This window comes from Sebastes fasciatus, chromosome 4 (assembly GCF_043250625.1).
Source record: "Sebastes fasciatus isolate fSebFas1 chromosome 4, fSebFas1.pri, whole genome shotgun sequence".
Classification (NCBI taxonomy): Eukaryota; Metazoa; Chordata; class Actinopteri; order Perciformes; family Sebastidae; genus Sebastes; species Sebastes fasciatus.
The window spans coordinates 8,363,618-8,383,407 of record NC_133798.1 but is presented as its reverse complement, the minus strand read 5'-3'; the positions used below and the strand labels follow the sequence as shown (position 1 = coordinate 8,383,407).

At 40.1% G+C, this 19,790-nt stretch overlaps 1 protein-coding gene across 1 annotated transcript in view; it reads right to left on the bottom strand.

The window, feature by feature from the left end:
- Positions 1-19,273, bottom strand: part of LOC141765650 (UPF0606 protein KIAA1549) — a 54,234-nt gene extending 34,961 nt beyond the window's left edge. Inside the window, exons 1-2 of the mRNA XM_074631769.1 lie at positions 19,060-19,273; positions 15,396-15,686 (exon numbers count right to left, since the gene is read on the bottom strand). Coding sequence (XP_074487870.1) covers positions 15,396-15,528 — 133 coding nt within the window. The 5' untranslated portion in view covers positions 15,529-15,686; positions 19,060-19,273. The remainder of the gene's footprint in view (positions 1-15,395; positions 15,687-19,059) is intronic.
- Positions 19,274-19,790: the final 517 nt, after the last annotated feature.

Genomic DNA, 19,790 nt, shown 5'->3' with positions numbered 1-19,790 from the left:
GGCTTTGCATGGCAGACAGGCAGGCACCACACTGTAAGCTATGTTTTATAACTGGACGTGAACAACAATGGCATTATATCAATGGGATGGCTTTAGTTTGAAAAAACTGTGTTAAGCTCCCTGGGGCCTTGAATGACCAAAATGAACATTGATCTGTGAGGAAATAACAAAAAGAGTACTGGACCTGCTCACAAGGACGTTTTAAAGGATTACCATTCATCATGAAATGAGTCACTCCAACACTGGAGCAGAGGTCACAGAGTGATAAATATACTGTATAGTACAGTAAGAGACGTCATTGAATGTGTAGGAGGAACCCGTGATGGGTTTAGGGTGTTATATATAACCTTGGCCTATACTGTATGTAGATAAAATCAATACTATATTGACAGCTGATTCATAAACAGCAACTATTGATACAAAGTGAAATTTGAGATCTATGAAATAGTGAGGTTGGTTTACCAGAAAACACTAGTTATTCAGCCAGCTCATTTTGCCATAAATCACAGTACCTGCAACGTGTAAAAAGTTGACAGCTGACATTTACAGCTTCACTTTGTGCCTGTTGAAAAATCATTAGGCCTCTAGTCATATGTCTAACCATTTGCTAAAGTGGCTACAAAATGGAACCATTAATCCTGAGGAAAATGTCAATAAGATGAGGGAGTTAAGGAAATACTCACAGGCTAAAACACTGCCATGATAAAAAGACGTTGCTAGGTAAGGGTGGAGGATCGATACAGCATAGCACAGCAATATTTTGCATGGCAATATTGTATCGATACACAGATGTCAATTATCAGTCTTATACAGAATAAACTATTAATATTGCCAACACAATGTAGACTCTGATACAAACAGGTTTGTCAGGTGCATGATGCAACATTTATGTTTTTATGACAGTGTTGGTCCGTCTGTCTGCTTGACTGACAATGCCATTTGGCACCAATAAAAATGCTTGAAGTGAGATGAACAGAGTTAAAACTGTATCTTATTAGATTAAACAGTTGTTGACAAACATAAATTACATAATTTGCAGTTGAAAAGAGGCAATGAATCGCAATATATCACAAAATATCTTATCTCAATACTAAGCATTTGCAAAATGTTTAAAATCGCAATAGGATCGTATCGTGACTTAAAGCTGCAGTAGGCAGAATATTTTTTGCATCATTGGGCAAAAATTCCATAATAACCTTTCAGCATATTGTAATTCAAGTGTTCTGAGAGATAACTAGACTTCTGCACCTCCTCATGGCTCTGTTTACAGGCTTTAAAAAATCTAGCCCGTGATGGGAGACTTTGACCAATCACAGGTCATTTCAGAGAGAGAGAGAGAGCGTTCCTATTGGCTGTGCTCTGGCTAGTGGGCGGTGCTTGGTATTTCTTCAACTGATCTCAACATGGCTGCCAGGTCACAAACTTTCTCATTTTACAGCTAAACAGTACACTACAAGATGTTTCTGAAAACATTTGAGGTGAGAAATAGGCATTACAGTAACAGAATATTGATTCATATTTGATCAGCGCTGCCTAGTTTGACCGTTTGATGGAAGTTTGCGAGTGATTGAAAGCCGGCTCTCATAGACGGCAGACTCCAGATCAGCTCCGATTGGTTGTTTTCCGGTCTGTGAAATCTTGCAGATGCCATGAGGAGCACTGGAGGACACATAGGCACATGATTTTTGTTCAGATTACCCGTCTCATACACTACTGTCAGGATATAGTGACCGTTTTATAAAAATAACTTTTTTTAATCATATTTGCTCCATTTCTACCCACTGCAGCTTTGAGTATCGTGATAATATCTTATCATGGGGCCTCTGGTGATTCCCACCCCTAATGCTAAGCTACAATGTGGAATCATAATAACAGTTGACAATGACGGTTTTCCTTACGTCCAGTTTTGAACTAAAGGCATATTGTTTATGCTGACATGTATGCATGACCATATGTTCCAAAACGAACGAGTGGTCGTTCTGGCTCAGCAACTCGATGACCTGAACTTTTTAGCGATGCGCTCTAAGGAGAACATCGCCTATCCTTTTTTTGTGGTACCTGACCTTGGAGTAATGGATGGTGCAGCTTTCAGCTCATCAGGAAGGAACTCTACCTCTTGCACACAACATTAAAATCCTTCAGGGTGACATTAGACCTGCCAAAATGTAGAAATGGCAAATGAGGCTCATGCAATACATTTCCGACTTAATTTGAGTGCCAAAGGCTCCATATTGCATAACACAGTGTGCCATGCATGATTTAATTTGGGAATTGCCTTGATTACACTACATGGGTCTAACATATTCGAGGACAGCTACATGAGCTGAAGTGAAAGGAACAGAATAATTCTTAAATAACTCATGGTAATAGACTTTTTCACAGTTCCATGTAGCTTGTATAAGTTTGTCTCTTTTATATGCTTAAAGCTAGGGTTGGTAATCATCTTCAAAACATTTTTTTGGTTAAATTTGTTGAAATTCTCTTTACATCCCAACAGCAAACAGTAAATCAAATGCTCTGACAAAAAAAAAGAAAAAATACGGTATCTATGGCTGTCGCAGGACTGTAATAAATCCGTCCAATCATTTCATTTGGCACAAATGAAATGATTGGATGGCCTACCTGCCTGTCTACCTACCTGCCAGCCTGTATACCTACACGACTGCATGTCACCGGAGTCTTCCACAAGCTGCGTGACAGCTGTGAGTACCAACAATAGCCATGTTCATTGTTTACGTTAATAACTATATGTTTACGTTCGCAATAATCATTTTGGGGGAGTGACTTTGGACAGTGGTGTTGCCTTGAAGACTTTCTCTCTAGATTTAGGGACTTTTTTTTTGGAGCTAATGCTGCTAGCTACTTTCATTAGAAAGGGTTGGCAACACTGGGTTCGGTTTTTCAGTTGGATAATTTTTTCAATCTGGCATACTCTTGCTAGTTTCTCAAGACTACCAACCCTAGCTTTAAATGTGTTTCATACAATAATATTCAAAACCCAAACAGAACTTTTATGGTTCTGCTGAAAAAAAACGTTACCTTACATTAAAGGAGATGCTATCTTATAGTTTTTGGTGTTATAGATAATCAAAATGAACCATAATGTGTGCATAGAAAGTTTACATGCACAAACAGACCACATCAAGGCGAAAACACAACTATTCTGTTAAATAAGTCCAACGCAGACCGCATGTCTTAAATTTGTCCTTGAAAGTAGGTCTTGAACAGAGCAAGACTTTGAAGGCGCCATTAATGCCATTGCCAGAAGGAAGCCACCAACGGCCTCTACACAGTGACTAAGCAGCTGCTGGTAATGTTCTTTGTAGTGTTACAGAGGCTCTGCAGAATCATGCACACTTGAAAATAGCCACAGAATCAGCTGAGGGAGAGGATTATTTTTAACGCCGGGACCGCAGAACAGATCGCTTATAAAAAGCATCAACAAAAAAAAGAATATACTTTTGGAGCGTCATCTTCAATTTACTGCATCGCTTCATACAACAAGACTGCCTCTGGCTTGGCCCAGGAGAAAACTCCCAACTTAATTATAACCTACACTGGTACCTTAATTGAGTCAGCATGCTATTATAACGGAGCCCATTGGGAAGGAGAAAGCCAAGACTTTCTTCTCTGAAGGCCAGTCTGTGCTGCACATTCTCCCAAACTGCCACACAGCTCCTTGTCTGCTGTGCCAAGTGTTTGAACCTCCAGGGGTGTATCACGCAGCTGGGCAGATGCACACATGCACGCACACACACTCTTAGCTTACTCTGAGCAGACCAAATTATGTTCTTAATAGGAGGATCTAAGTTGCCTGCTAAATACAGGCTTTTTATTGATGGCCTGGTTTCTCAGTCTTGTGAGGAAGTTATGAATAATCACAAGAACAAAGCATGGAAAGGAAAAGCCACAGCATTTGGTAAAACAAAATGTAGAAAAAAATAGTTAATAAACTGGAATCATAACCTCTGTGTCAGTCCAAGCAAAGTATGGAACAAATAGTGAGTGGTCAATGTGAATGTGTGTGGGTCTCTGTTCACAGAAAAACACAGATCAACTCTGCACTTGACTTTCCATTTAGCTGTAAATAAACAATAAAACATTTTAAGTGCTACCAAAGAACAGACAAAGGCTACACTTACGAGCTCTGTAGGAAACCATGTTTGTCTGAAGAACATGCTGATGTTTGAGGTCATACTGTGGTACATGACCCCAAAATGTCACCTCATCTCAGCACACCCTAGAGTGACAAGCTAATTCATTTATAGTCACATTTAGGACAATTACACATGCATGAATGGATGACATACATCTAGCCAATTAAGACAAAGACTGTTATTGGCAGGTGATTGACGACAACACTGATAATTGTGCTGATGATGACGATTGTGAAAATGATGATGAGTTAAGGACAAGGACAAAGGAACACAGACAGACAGAAAATAAACAGTAGAACCAAAAAGCAATGCTCTCTTTTACAGCTGCAAAGATTAATCGATTAGTTGTCAACTATTAAATTAATCGGCAACTATTTTGATAAGTAATGAGTCATTTTTTAAGAAATTAAAGTCATAATTCTCTAATTCTTCTTAAATGTGAATGTTTTCTGGTTTCCTTACTCCTCTATGAAAGTGAACTGAATATCTTTGAGTTGTGGACAAAACAAGACTTTTGAGGACGTCACCTGGGCTTTGGGAAACACTGATTGACATTCTCCACCATTTTCTTACATTTTATAGACCAACAACTAATCGATTAATCAAGAAAATAATCGTCAGATTAATAGACAATGAAAATAATCACGAGTTACAGCCCAACTCTCTTTGACAATGACGCAATGAATAATTGCTGTAGTTTAATCTCAGCTTCATGAGGTTTAAAATATAGTTATGATAGTAGAGAGGCAAAGTCACGCCCCTTCCGGTGGACCACTATGGGACCTTATTTCGGAAAAAATATGAACAGTGTTTTGCACAAAACTGAATAATACTAAGACAAGCCTATGACAAACTGGGACTTTCTAGACTTGCAAAATTATGTTTTGAATTGAAAAACATATGTGTGATTCACGGCGCAATTCAAACTGGATCAAAAAACTATTTGTCTCTCGCCGTTGACTACCATATACAATTTTTCCGAAATAAGGTCCCAAGGGATCCACCGGAAGGGGAGAGACTTCGCCTCTATATTTTAATGAACAATGTTGTGTGAATGAATTATGATTGTAGAAATACCTGGCTGGTTATTCTCAATAATTAAGCAGGCATGTTCTTAATACTTGATGGCTAATCTTATGGTAATGACAGTGAAAACACAGCACGACAGACAGCAGCCAGGCACAGAGCAAGTGAGACCGGACTGAACTGGGGCTAACATTACAGTAAGCAGAAACTGACAAAGGCCTTCAAGACTAAGCAGCGCTGCCACCTGTCCCCCGAAACACGAGTGTGTCACACTCGGCTGGCCGCTCATTGTTGGGCCTGCCCGTGAGACTCAGCAATGAGACTCCTGCAGAGAGACACCTTTAAATATCAGGTCACGAGACCATAAATATCAAGTGTCCAGCTCACACAAATGACAGTTTTTATTCTCTCTTCTTAATCTCACTCTCCCAGTAAGTCACCTTTTCTCTTTCTGGAATACGTGAATCATTTTCACAATAGATCCCCATTTCACTGCCAATAAAAACTCATTGAACAGGGAATGTTATTGCCTTAGCAGTCATTAAAAGTGAGAAATAAACTATTATGTCTAGTTTATAAAGACTAGAAAAATAAAAGAAAGAAAAATATTATCCTGCTTCCTCACAAAAAAAAGTTACCCTACAATACTCTGCGTCATCTCCTCGTAAAAAAAATGAATGAAGAAAATATGGCACAGTCTCATTACTCTGACAACACTGAAGAATTAATGCAGTGAGATTCTCATTTATTCATTACATGTAAAATCCCAGGCTAATGAGATTCCATTTCTATTCATCAGGCCTTGATGTGTCTGTTAGCCTTGACTTGGTCTAATGAATAGCTGCCTTGTGCATGCACTGAACTAAATTTGCATTGGGCCAAACTGACAAGTTAACGAATTCTACAAGTCTCTAGTCATTTTACTCTGGGCCTTCTTAACAGGTACTTATTTTATTGTGTTATTACGACTATTAATGAATCAGTCACATAATGCACAGCATCGACTGGCAAGTAAGTGGAAGCATAGAGAGGAGAAGTTCCGCCCCTTCCGGTGGACCACCATGGGACCTTATTTTGGAAAAAATATGTACGGTAGTCAACGGCAACGAGAAAAATAATCTTTTGATCCTGTTTGAATTGCGCCGTGAATCACCCATATGATTGTCAATTTAAAACATAATTTTGCAAGTCAAGAAAGTCTCAGTTTGTTGTAAAACTGTTTAAGTGTCAGACTGTGAAAATACGTGATTAGAAAGACAACACAAGTCGTGTAAGTGACGTCTCTCTCACTGAAAGATGATGCCTGTGTGTTTCGTACTGGCATATACCCACATGAGAAACGGGTCTCGCTCGTTCTTTAGCTTCCCGGCTGATAAAAAGACTATCGTGACTACCGTACATATTTTTTCAGAAATAAGGTCCCATGGGGGTCCACCGGAAGGGGCGAGACTTCGCCTCTCTGTTAGGTTGGTATCGTTTTTACCTTTGCTTTCTTTACAAGGTGTGGAGTATCTTTGTGCTGTAAATGTAGTAATACATTTCCATCTATAACAACGATTCAGTGAAAACCCATCTGTCCGTAAGGAGATGATGACACTAAAATAATGCCCTTCTTGAGCTTGGTTGGTTTGTTCTGCTTCTGTTTATAGATCTGGTTGCAGGCTTGGATCACTGCCAGCAATCATGTAAAAAGGATTCTGACAAGAGAGGGATTATTACTGCTGTTGGCTGATCTGATGTTCCTTTACAAAATCCTCCCCACAATAAAATAAAAAGAGATAGAACAGCGACGGTAGAGAGACTGTGCTGAAGGCAGACACTACTTCGGGCATTTGAAATAGCACTAACCCATTTACCCAGGATATATATTGGCTAAATCTGACGAGATCATATATTGGATCATCACATCTCTCCACTAAGCTATATATGTGTCTGACTGTTTAGAATAGCTCTACAGAGGCCCAGTGTGTCTGAATAAACCTGTTATTACACATGCAAATCAAGATGGCGGAAGAAACATCTTTTTTTCTATTTGTGCAGTTATTTTTACAAGTGACCCATTTTGTTTTACTTGCTTAATTTTACTTTGTTTTTGTTTAATTTAACCGTAAAGTTTGTTTCTTAAGGGCAGTCACCGTGGGGGGATTTTATTGTATAGCCTCCTCCAACAGTCAAATGAGTAAGAATATGTTTAGATTAGGGCTCTCAATCAATTAAAATATAATATAATCGCGATTAATCACATGATGGTTTATAGTTATTCACGATTAATCGCAAATTAATCAAACATTTTTTTATCTGTTCAAAATGTACCTTAAAGGGAGATTTGTCATGTATTTAATACTCTTATCAACATGGGAGTGGGTAAATATGCTTGCTTTATGCAAATTTATGTATATATTTATAATTGGAAATCAATTAACAACACAAAACAATGACAAATATTGTCCAGAAACCCTCACAGGTACTGCGTTTAGCATAAAAAATATGCTCAAGTCATAACATGGCAAACTCAAGCCAAACAGGCAAAAACAGCTGTCAGTGTGCCAGTGTGCTGACTTGACTATAACTTGGCCAAAACTGCATGTGATTATAATAAAGTGGGCATGTCTGTAAAGATTGGGCTTGAAAATGGCAATCCAAATTTAGTGTAAGTTTGGAGCATTATTTAGCCTATTTTGCACCAAGCTGGTATGACATGGCTGGTACCAATGAATTCGGTTTTCTAGTTTCATCTGATACTATCTTCACTCTAGCTTTAAAACCTCCGATCGTATAGTGGCCGGCCGCCTGTTGAACTTCTAAGAGGTTAATTAAAATTGCAAGTTGCGTTAATACATTAAAGAAATCAGTGACGTGAAAACGAAATTGCGTTAACGTGTTATTATCGCGTTAACTTTGACAACCCTAGTTTAGATACATCTTGGGCAAGGAATTGTTTGCTTTGGCTATTGCATTTATTGCAGCACTGCTCAATCTGGTTTATATCTTATTCATTATCCAAACCATATTGCTTTGGGACCTTTTGAATAAAGTAAAATCTACAGAGTAAACTATAAAAACAGTGAATACTAAATATGGATGACAATGCACAAGAATTCTACTTTATGCATAACTTGAATAAAGCCTGCAACAACGAACACAAACAGATGTAAATCCTCCAAGTAAGATAAAATGTGATTTTGGCTTTGCTGTCCTCTCATGACTACTGTACTGATCCCAAGGCTGAAAAAGAGTTAACCTGATAATGCCTGTCTGCAGACAGCACTTTGCTGATGTCTGGAATTGAATCATAGAAAATACCTTCCCCTGGTCTCCTTTACTCAACCAGACCACGTAGAAAAAGGGAACAAGGAAATAACCTAAACTGAAGCACTTGCAGAACATTAAAAAGACAACAAATGTGTTTCTGTCTTCATCTGCTTTAATGCAAGTGGCTGGTTGAAGCCTAAATATGATTTGCCTGGTGAATGGATGAGGATACTTCTTTTTTTAGTGGAAGAGACAGTGCTTCCAAGCAAAAGGCAAGCTGTATGGATCTCAGTATTAATAGATTATACATGAACAGAGAAACATTAGGTCCAACTGAATTGTTCAATAATGATTTTTGGGGCATTTTATAAGAAACAACCCACCTTTCACTACCAGAATAAGGTTTCTACAGCAGGCGAACTATAGGTATCAGCCAAGCAGCTGTGAAACACAGACGTGTGCTTGTGTGTGCACATGCACCCACCACACAGAATAATGCACACAAGCACACATACATTCCTATGTGTGTCGAGAAACCTGAGATACCAATTACAGAGCCCTCTAATGATATCATTTCCTATGTTTGCCAGACTCCTTATAGCAAAAAAAAAAGTTATTTAATGGTTGTGTAATTTGAAAAAAAAAAGAAGCTAGAGAAGAAAGAGTCTTTTGGTATTAATGTTAGCTAACTACAACCCCACACATGGTTCTGTTTTCAGCTAAGCCCCTTGCGTGACTGCCTCTTTTCAGTTGGCAGGAGCTGCGTATGCTGAGTGCAGTCGAACAATCAAGATATGGCTGTGTTGACATTTGGTTTATCGGGGAAGCTTTTAAGATGGGAAAGATCCGATTTTTTTTATCAGCGGAGTTCAATTAGATCAAGCTCTCTGGCAAACTGGAGCAGCCCCCCCACAGAAAAAAAATTCATAAGGAGGTGCATTCATTATATACCTACACCAGTTGCTTTCTGGTACACTTTCTTGTCGAATTTAGCCTATATTAAACAATAAAACATTAAAGAACAGATTTAAATCAATAATGTGAATGTTATAAATATATTGTAATATATTCCTGCCCATGCCAATAGTCCAATAAAGGTAAAGTAAACTTTTTATAGTTGGAGGAGTCGCCAACATCTACCGTAAATTAATTTAGTGGTCTAATTTGGCCAAAAATGAGCATGAGAATGGAGACCTGACTGAGGTCATGCCTGCACCTCATCAAATATTCATGTGGCTGTTGTTTTGTTTTCCTGAGGGAACACTTCTTAAGATAAGAGAAAGGAGAGAGCAAAAAGAGGGGGAGCAGGATAAGGGGGAGGGAAGTAGTACAAGAGTACAATTGAGAAAGTGGAAGAGGTAACGGAGGAAAAGGGAATGAGGGGATCTGAGTTAAAAGGTACATTTAGCTACAAAGGAAGCTGACTTTCCTGAACGTTTTCAGTGAGTCTCCAGGGATTTGTAGCATGCGGGCTCCTGTATGATATATTTAAGCACTTAAGTTCATAAAAGCTCCAAAGCAGACACACAAACTCACAGGAGTCTCCCCAGAATTCATGGCTATGATGGTATGACCAAGAGTGGATTTTGATGGTGCAATACCTATGTGTCATTCTTTTACAAAAGACCTGCACTATATGCACGCAGGGACAAACATACACACATACACACATACACACACACAGTTTGGGTACACTCCTTCACTTTCTGCAGTCCTGATTTTCTTCGAAAGACAGGAAGGCAAAGACTTGTAACCAGAGAGGCCCAGAGGACTGTGTCACTCAGCACCCTCCTCTACTTCTCCTCAATCCTCCCAGCGCAGGCCACTCTCAGGCTTTAGGTCCTGGGAGAACAAACACTGTCTGCTGGGTTAGGTTAAGCTCTCTCACATATATGTGAGCAGACAAAGTGAAATATCTGTGCAGGGCTATAAGCGAAATAGATTTCTAAGTAGTTGCTGTGATGTTGAAAGGTCCAAAAAAAAAAAAAGATTTAGCCCGGAGTAGCTCAAAAGAGGCTGGGCTGAACCGCACCATCTGCTCTGATAAATATATAAATAATCAGCTGCAGTTCATCAGAGCACATAGTGATTTGGGCACAATATGGCCTCAATGTTGCTCCCAACACAGACAGGCCGTTAGCACAAGAAACTGTAAGCACAGTCAGGACAATCTAGTCGTAATAAATAAAGTTTACTGTAGGCTTGTGTACCAACAACTGTTACCGAACAGATCACAGTCTGAGAGATATCGGAGTTCTCAGTTTTACAGCTGCAGACGCTCTCTGGTGCCTAAATAATGCTAAATGAGGTTGACTCGGTTAAAGGTAAAAGTTTTGATTTTTCCCTCAAATCTAAATAAATAGATATTTTATAAGATAATGAATATGTAACCAGAGAAAATGTAATGTTCGCCGTATCCTTTAAATGCTATGCCATGCAATATAAATGTATATTGATTAGCTTTACATGATCTGATCCATCATGTACAGCTAATCAATATTAAACAATAAATAACATACAGTACATTGACAAGCATCCTAAAACACTACCATTGGTTATTTCCACTTGTCTAATCGTTTTTAAGTGCAAAATGTTAAAGGTGACCATTATGCTTTTCTGCTTTTCCCCTTTCACTTAGTGTGTTATATAGTTTTTTGTGCATGTAAAAGGTCTGCAAAATTACAAAGCCCAAAGTCCACGCCAAAGGGAGTTACTCTCCCCTGCAGAAACACCGCTCCTGAACTGCCTGAAATGCCTTGCTTGAAGTCCCGCCTTTTCTTCCGTAACGTGGTGATGTCACCAAGTAACACATTTGCATAATATCTGCCTAGCGGCTATTTTGGCACGCCCTCAAACAAAGGTAGTTAGAGCGGAGCTGGAGAAGAGCCCGAAGGGTTTGGTTCAGTTGACCAATCACAACAGATTGAGCCAGCTGACCAATTAGAGCAGACTGGGCTTTTCGGGAGGGCGGGGCAAGAGCTCAAACAGAGCATTTCAGACAGAGGAAGTGCTGCAACACAGCCGGTATGAGGAAATTAAAGCATTTTTTGAACATTAAAGAATGTAAACATGTTCCAGTAGAAACCCAAAATAAAAGTATGCACCGGAAAATTAGCATAATAAGTTCACTTTAATTAAAAAAAAAAAAATCGAAATACCATGGTTAAAGCAGTTAACAAATCATAACTTCAAACTTATTAATAACTAGTAATTATGTCTGACAAAAAACAAACAACCAAACAAATAAACACTGGTGAGTTGTTTCAGTCCTTGATTAGCCTACATAAAGATTGTTGTTCTACACAATATTCATGCTATGTTTTGACACTTGTAGGACGCAGAAACTGCAGTGGAAAATTGCCTTGGTAAAACACAAAAAAGGGTACACAAAATCACTAACAGATGTACATTCACGAGCCCCCACTCTGGTACCTTCACATCCCAACCTACCGATATGATGCAGGTAATAGCGGGCAACTGGAAAAAATTAGGTAAATGAGACTACAGCCATCCTCACAATAGCAGACTGTATAATAACTTTGACGTGTGAATGTATCAGACAAGATAATTATGGACACTGATTATCAAGTGGAAGAATAACATTAAAAAGCTGTTTTAAGTCTGCTATCATTGACCCACCCTTGACCAGCAGACCTAGCTTCCACTGCCCTCCACATAGCCAGACAATGGTGGGAGAGGCCAGTGAGTATAAAAGGCAGTGTCAGCCACCGAGCTGCTTTCCAAAAGATCTGTCTGGTCAAGCTGCAGGCCTGGTGAGAGCAAACGTACCCACTGTTTGACTTTTGATAGGTTCTTCTACCCATTGATCTGCAACTGGCTCCCAGCTCTAATGAATAATGAATGGCCATATTGTCATCCCACACAGATCACATTTCACATGGCAACGGACTGCACTGGTAATTAGCCAGGACTTTGCTGGCCTGCAGCTCGCTGTGTTGAACTTGCCAGCCACTGCAGTGCAGAGAGAGACTGTTGAAGCGAAAATTGCAAGGGCACTTTATGGTATCATATATAAAGTTTCTAATTACATCCTATATGTTTGTAAAAGATCTTTCATTTTAGATCTAGGGTGTAGATGTGGAACTATTTTTTACACAGAAATTGAGCAGAAAGACCAAGAGAGGGAGAGAAGTAAGAAAGAGGGTTATTACTGTATGATGTCGGATCTGGAGGAACAATTATACGTAGGTCGCCTATTTGACCTAGAAACTATAAAGCGAGCTTTTCTGAGTCTGTAAGAGGAAAGCTGTATGACGGGTGATTTCACTGTTGAATCAGACCATGGAAACACAGCTGTCATCCAAAGCATGAATTAATTGAACTGTATAGCGATTGGTAAAGATGATGAGCACTTCCTGTCATACAATAACTATTGTCCATTTTGGGGCAAGATGTTTACCATAACTAATTAGATTTTTAGCTGTGATATATAAGTAATGCAGTTTTATAAAACTGTAGTTTTGTGCAACGGGCAGAGGCAATCATGACCAAGATGAAACAGCGTTTAGTCCTAGCTTAACTAACTTAGCTCTGATTCAACAGTCAAAAGAACAGGTCCGACTTCTTGCCAGTATTTCACTTCACATTTTGAGATATTGAATAAATATTTTACAGCCATATATAAAGCCATATTAGAACTTGATTTATTGAAATGAAGTAGGCTACCTAAAACGAAATAAGTTCTGTGTCTTAATATAAATAATTGGTAGCTGAAAGTAAAAGGCAAGATGCTTAAACATCAAAAGGACTGCATTTTTAAAGGAATAGGCAAAATTAAAACAAGAGCAGTGATAATTCTACCCCTGAATGTTTCAATCATAGACTGTATAAGAAGTGGGCGTAGTCACCGTGATATCACCCACTGGTTTGTGGACTGCCGTTTTGAAAGTGGTTATCCCGCATTTTCTGCAAGCATTGTTGTACAACTGTCATCGACACAAAAAAGATGGCACGTGGGAAATACTTTCAAAAAAATTAAAGTAAATGTGCACTGAAACTTTGTGGTTTCTAGGTATAGAGTTGTTGGCATAAGGGTTGTTACAGCCCATCCTAGCTTCAGGAGAACCATCTCCATAGGAGGACTAAATGCAAACCATTCAGCTAATTGAATATGATGAGCAACTGCAAAATGGCAGAAACAGGAAGAAATATACTTACGATACGAAAATATCAAAACTTCCCAGTTGTGCAATCTTTGTAAATTGTTTACAGAATGGCTTAATTGTATTTTTTCGTCTGACAAAATCTGAAATATGACAAATGCATTAGCAGTAAACTGAAGACAATGGTTAGCCCGCATTATTGGTCTTCGAATTAAAGTTGTGCATAGAGTTGTTCTTCGTAAGAGTTTAAAATGTACTAATTCCTAATTTCCTGCACACGGCTTTCATCCTGGCATTTACTACATAATCCTATTAGGACGTAATATCATGAGTTTTTGGCTACTCTTATAACGTGTTCTTTTCACTGGGCAATGTGCAAGGGGAGGGGTGTGTGGATCATGTCACTATCTATAAAAGTGAGTCCGGAGAAAACACCCATCAAGTGGATGAATTTAGACCCTTTCTCTTTCCCTAATTACTGGAAAGTGGTTTAACTCTCAAGTCTGTGTACTCTAGGGATAGAGCCACTTCACCTCTTGTGAAAACCCAGAATCAAACATGTGAGTGTCTTCATTATGAATATCACAACTACAGTATCCAAGATCACGCCGCCATGACTTTGAAAATCAAGTACCTACAGACACAAACTTTGTTGTTTCACATTACATCCAGTATTAAACTAAAGGCAAAACAAACTGCAGGGTTATGTCATCTATGATGTAATTTCTTCGTATTAAGGGGATGACAAGCTTTAAATTGAAGATTTGGTAACAGTGGCCTGAAGGTTAAGACAGCGATGTTACGACTGGAAGGTCGCTGGGTACATTGGCCTTGAGCAAGGCACATAATAAACCCAACTCCTCCAGTGCAGCTGCTCAGCGGCTCAAAAACAACACTGCTGTTATACTAAGCATCTCCGTGATGTGACTGTAACCATGTCAAGTATAGAAGAATTCGGCGGCCATCCGGCGGCCATGTCAGGCGGCCATGTCAGGCTAACGTTAGGCAGCTGGGAACTGCTCAGGTTCTTCCCGAACTCTTAGACATCATAGAAAACTGGACAATTTGCATTCAAACCCACACGAATTGTAGGGAGACGCCACCCCAGTAATGGCGACTCGTTTACTTCCTGTACATCCCCGGATACGTCTAATTGCTGAAAATAAGCATTCCTGCTCAGCAAACCTACCCAAAGACATTAAAGGTTAAATAAAAATAAAAATAGGATGGTTAAATTTGTAGGTAATTTGCTACAACCCTGCACTGGACCAGCGGTAAAGAGAACGGATAGATGGCTTAAGCTTCAGACTTCTATCTAATCCATGCCTCAGGACAAGAGAAACCAGAAACCAATCCATCAAGACAAAGTTCTTGATTACGCCTTAGTTGGATTGATCCCGGATGCCATTAACACATTTGACCAACACACACTAAACAGGTTTACGCATCATTCATGTTTACTTTGAATCTAGTGCAAGTTATGTAGCTATTCAGTTGGATTAAGTGATACACACCATAAAAATGCTGGGTTGTGTTACAATATGTGGACCTTACTGTTCCACAAATATTCACTATTTTTAATATTTGTTGATTTGCCACCTCTTATACTAAAATAAGAAACATGAATGGGTATCTTTGTCCTTCAAAATGGTCTCTATAGTTATTTTTGGTTTGCATATAATTATCACCTTACAAGTCCAACTTGAACTTGGTGTATATAACATGTCAATGCTGAAAAGCTAACTGAAACCTTGTACCAGATGCTGTGTCGGTTATGTAACACAAGGTACAAATTAGTGGATCATGTTGTGTGAGTCAGCGAAAGGTTCTCTCTTACCTGCAACAGGTGAGTCAGCTGCGATCACCGTTACCAAAAACGTCATCCCCAGAAACACTGCATGCGGGCCACGGGCATGCATAAGAGCCTTGAGCATCACCACCAAACCCACAGAGGAGACTACACCTGCCATGGTATGGCGGGGGTTCGGTCAAGGCATTTCATCCAGTTGAGAAGAGAAGATTCATTCAGAAGAGATAATCGAGGTTTGGGTTATTCTGGGCTGCCTGGTTTGGACTCCTTCAGTTTAAGGCCCCTCCTTCCATAACATGTGCTCGCAATGAAGAATGGCTGTTGAAAACAAAGGAGCAACACTCAAAACAAAGCAACCACATTTTCTCTTACTACTTGAGCATCTCTCATTATTAATCAGCCATTAACTGGAAACAACCACTGTAAAACTGAAGCGCACATAAGCACACAATCATTGGAAATACATTTTTCAGAGGAAAATTGCCATTTCTATTTTTCATTTTATTTTATAGTCATTGCCTATATTTTCCTTATTCTATGCACTGGGCCTTCCGTACAAAAAGCTGATGGCACGTTAAATTTGGATTCTAAAATGATTAAGGCTGTCAAAGTTAACACAATAATAACGCGTTAACGCAAAATTGTTTTAACGCCACTAATTTTTATAACGCAATTGATCTATCAGAGGTTGTAGCGAGCTCAGTTTTAAAGCTGGAGTGAAACTAGAAAAAACCTAAGGAATCCATTGGTACCAACATGTCATACTAGCTTGTTGCGAAGGAGGTTAAACAATGCTCCAAACTTGCGCTAAATTTTGGAGAGGAAAAACTGTCATTGCCATTTTCAAAGGGGCCCCTTGACCTCTGACCTCAAGATATGTGAATGAAAATGGGTTCTGTGGGTACCCACGAGTCTCCCCTTTACAGACATGCCCACTTTATGATAATCACATGCAGTTTCGGGCAAGTCATGGTCAGGTCAGCACACTGACACACTGACAGCTGTTGTTGCCTGTTGGGCTGCAGTTTGCCAGGTTATGATTTGAGCATATTTTTCATGTTAAATGCAGTACCTGTGAGGGTTTCTGGACAATATACGTAATTGTTTTGTGTTGTTAATTGATTTCCAGTAATAAATATACTGTATAGCATAAAGCAAGTATATTTGCCCACACCCATGTTGATAAGAGTATTAAATACTTGACAAATCTCCCTTTATGGTACATTTTATACAGATAAAAAAAGTGCCATTTATTTTTGCAATTAATCGCGATTAATCATGATTAAATATCTTAATTGATTGACCGCACAAAAAAAAATTATGTTTGTTATGGATTTGAAAAAGAAAAATTCACTCTCATAACTCAAACTATTTCTCTCTCAGACTCACACAACATATATGTTAAAATAAATAACTAAATTTGGGGGGTTGTTTTTATATTGTAAAAGACACATTTCATGCACGTGGCCAAAAACAGGTCATTACAAGGTAACGTTAATAACATAAGTCAAATATCCCAAACACAATATTATCCCATTAGATAAACGAAACATCCTCTACATAGACGGATGATGAATAAGGCAAAAAGAGGGGCACACAAACCAGCAGCACAGACTTCACAGACCCCTGGCTGCATGCTAGCTTCCAGTCGCTCTCTCATCATGACACAGTAGCTTACAGTCTCTAGTCCTACAGTCTCTAGTCCTACAGTCTCTAGTCCTACAGTCTCTAGTCCTATAGTCTCTAGTCCTACAGTCTCTAGTCCTACAGTCTCTAGTCCTACAGTCTCGTCTCCAGTCCTACAGTCTCCAGTCTCTAGTCCTACAGTCTGTAGTCCTACAGCCTCTAGTCCTACTGTCTCTAGTCCTACAGTGTCTCTAGTCCTACAGTGTCTCTAGTCCTACAGTCTCTAGTCATACAGCCTCTAGTCCTACAGCCTCTAGTCCTACAGTGTCTCTAGTCCTACAGTCTCTAGTCCTAGTCTCTAGTCCTACAGTGTCTCTAGTCCTACAGTCTCTAGTCAGTAGCCTACAGTCTCTAGTCCTACAGCCTCTAGTCTTACTGTCTCTAGTCAGTAGAGTCAGTAGCCTACAGTGTCTCTAGTCCTACAGTCTCTAGTCCTACAGCCTCTAGTCCTACAGTGTCTCTAGTCCTACAGTCTCTAGTCCTAGTCTCTAGTCCTACAGTGTCTCTAGTCCTAGTCTCTAGTCCTACAGTCTCTAGTCCTACAGTCTCTAGTCCTACAGCCTCTAGTCTTACTGTCTCTAGTCAGTAGAGTCAGTAGCCTACAGTGTCTCTAGTCCTACAGCCTCTAGTCCTACAGTCTCTAGTCCTACAGTCGTCTCTAGTCCTAACAGCCTCTAGTCGTACAGTCTCTAGTCCTACAGTCTCTAGTCCTATAGTGTCTCTAGTCCTACAACCTCTAGTCCTACAGTCCTCTAGTCAGTAGTCAGTAGCCTACAGTGTCTCTAGTCTACAGCCTCTAGTCCTACAGTCTCTAGTCCTACAGTCTCTAGTCCTATAGTGTCTCTAGTCCTACAACCTCTAGTCCTACAGTCTCTAGTCAGTAGTCAGTAGCCTACAGTGTCTCTAGTCCTACAGTCTCTAGTCCTACAGCCTCTAGTCCTACAGTCTCTAGTCCCTATAGTCTCTGGTCCTAAAACCTCTAGTCCTACAGTCTCTAGTCAGTAGTCAGTAGCCTACAGTGTCTCTAGTCCTACAGTCTCTAGTCCTAAAACCTCTAGTCCTACAGCCTCTAGTCCTACAGTCTCTAGTCCTACAGTCTCTAGTCCTATAGTGTCTCTAGTCCTACAGCCTCTAGTCCTACAGTCTCTAGTCCTATAGTCTCTGGTCCTAAAACCTCTAGTCCTACAGTCTCTAGTCAGTAGTCAGTAGCCTACAGTGTCTCTAGTCCTACAGTCTCTAGTCCTAAAACCTCTAGTCCTACAGCCTCTAGTCCTACAGTCTCTAGTCCTACAGTCTCTAGTCCTATAGTGTCTCTAGTCCTACAACCTCTAGTCCTACAGTCTCTAGTCCTATAGTCTCTGGTCCTAAAACCTCTAGTCCTACAGTCTCTAGTCAGTAGTCAGTAGCCTACAGTGTCTCTAGTCCTACAGTCTCTAGTCCTAAAACCTCTAGTCCTACAACCTCTAGTCCTACAGCCTCTAGTCCTACAGTCTCTAGTCCTACAGCCTCTAGTCCTACAGTCTCTAGTCCTACAGTCTCTAGTCCTATAGTGTCTCTAGTCCTACAACCTCTAGTCCTACAGTCTCTAGTCAGTAGTCAGTAGCCTACAGTGTCTCTAGTCCTACAGCCTCTAGTCCTACAGTCTCTAGTCCTAAAACCTCTAGTCCTACAGCCTCTAGTCCTACAGTCTCTAGTCCTAAAACCTCTAGTCCTACAGTCTCTAGTCCTACAGTCTCTAGTCCTAGTCAGTAGAGTCAGTAGCCTACAGCGTCTCTAGTCCTACATCCCGTCTCGTTACTTAGTCATAACGGTCATGTGTCTCTTGGTGAGGCTGGACAGACAAAGCAGGTCACATCCCTCATCTGAGCGTAGCTACAGCAACATGCTACTAACAGGTTCGCTAGCAGACTTTGTATAAAGCTAGCTGAGTCTCTTCTCCTCCAGCCATTCCTGTCAGCCTGCTCAGCCAGCTCAGAGCTGCTCAGAGCTGCGCATTCACACTTACCAACAAAAGGGAGCTCCAACTCTTATCAGTTCCTTTGTCTGGGTCACGAGAAATATCCTCTGGCTGTCTGAAGCTCCGTCGTTAACCTTCATGAGACCACCTGCCTGCCTGGTTGAAGTTATCTCAGCTGTAAACGGTACTGTGCAGACAGAGCTGCTAGCTGTCTCTCATCTGACTCTCTCTCTCTGGTAACAGTTACCTTCTCTCGTCCTGAGGATTGGGTTAGTCCCGCCCCCCTAGCTGATCTGATTGGTACTGATTTATCTAAACCCGCTCTGATTGGCTGCAGCTCGTGTCTGTCAAAGAGGGGTTTAAAATTTAGGTTGGTCCTCGTCGACTGGCGTCTGCGGCTTCCACGGCAACGTTGCCTCATGCGATGATGCACTTAACCCGAGGTATAGGAGCCATGGATGGGTATATATATCAATGCATGCCTCTTTTTTATTGGCTGAATAGAGTTCACCTAGTCGTGCTGAAACAAAAAGCATGATAAGAGTTATCAAACTGTCCATTTTTCTGCAAGGATTCATTTTTTTGTGCAGCCTACTGGTTGTTGTTGCACTCCTGGGCCTGTTAATGTTTAATTCCATCAACATTTATAAACCCAGTGTTTACATGTTTCTGACAAGACATGAGGATGATGCACACTTCGTTTCTATTGTAATGCATGCCCCAAATTACAAACAGCGTGCACGGCTTGAGATATGTATGTCACTCTGGTGCATGCTGTA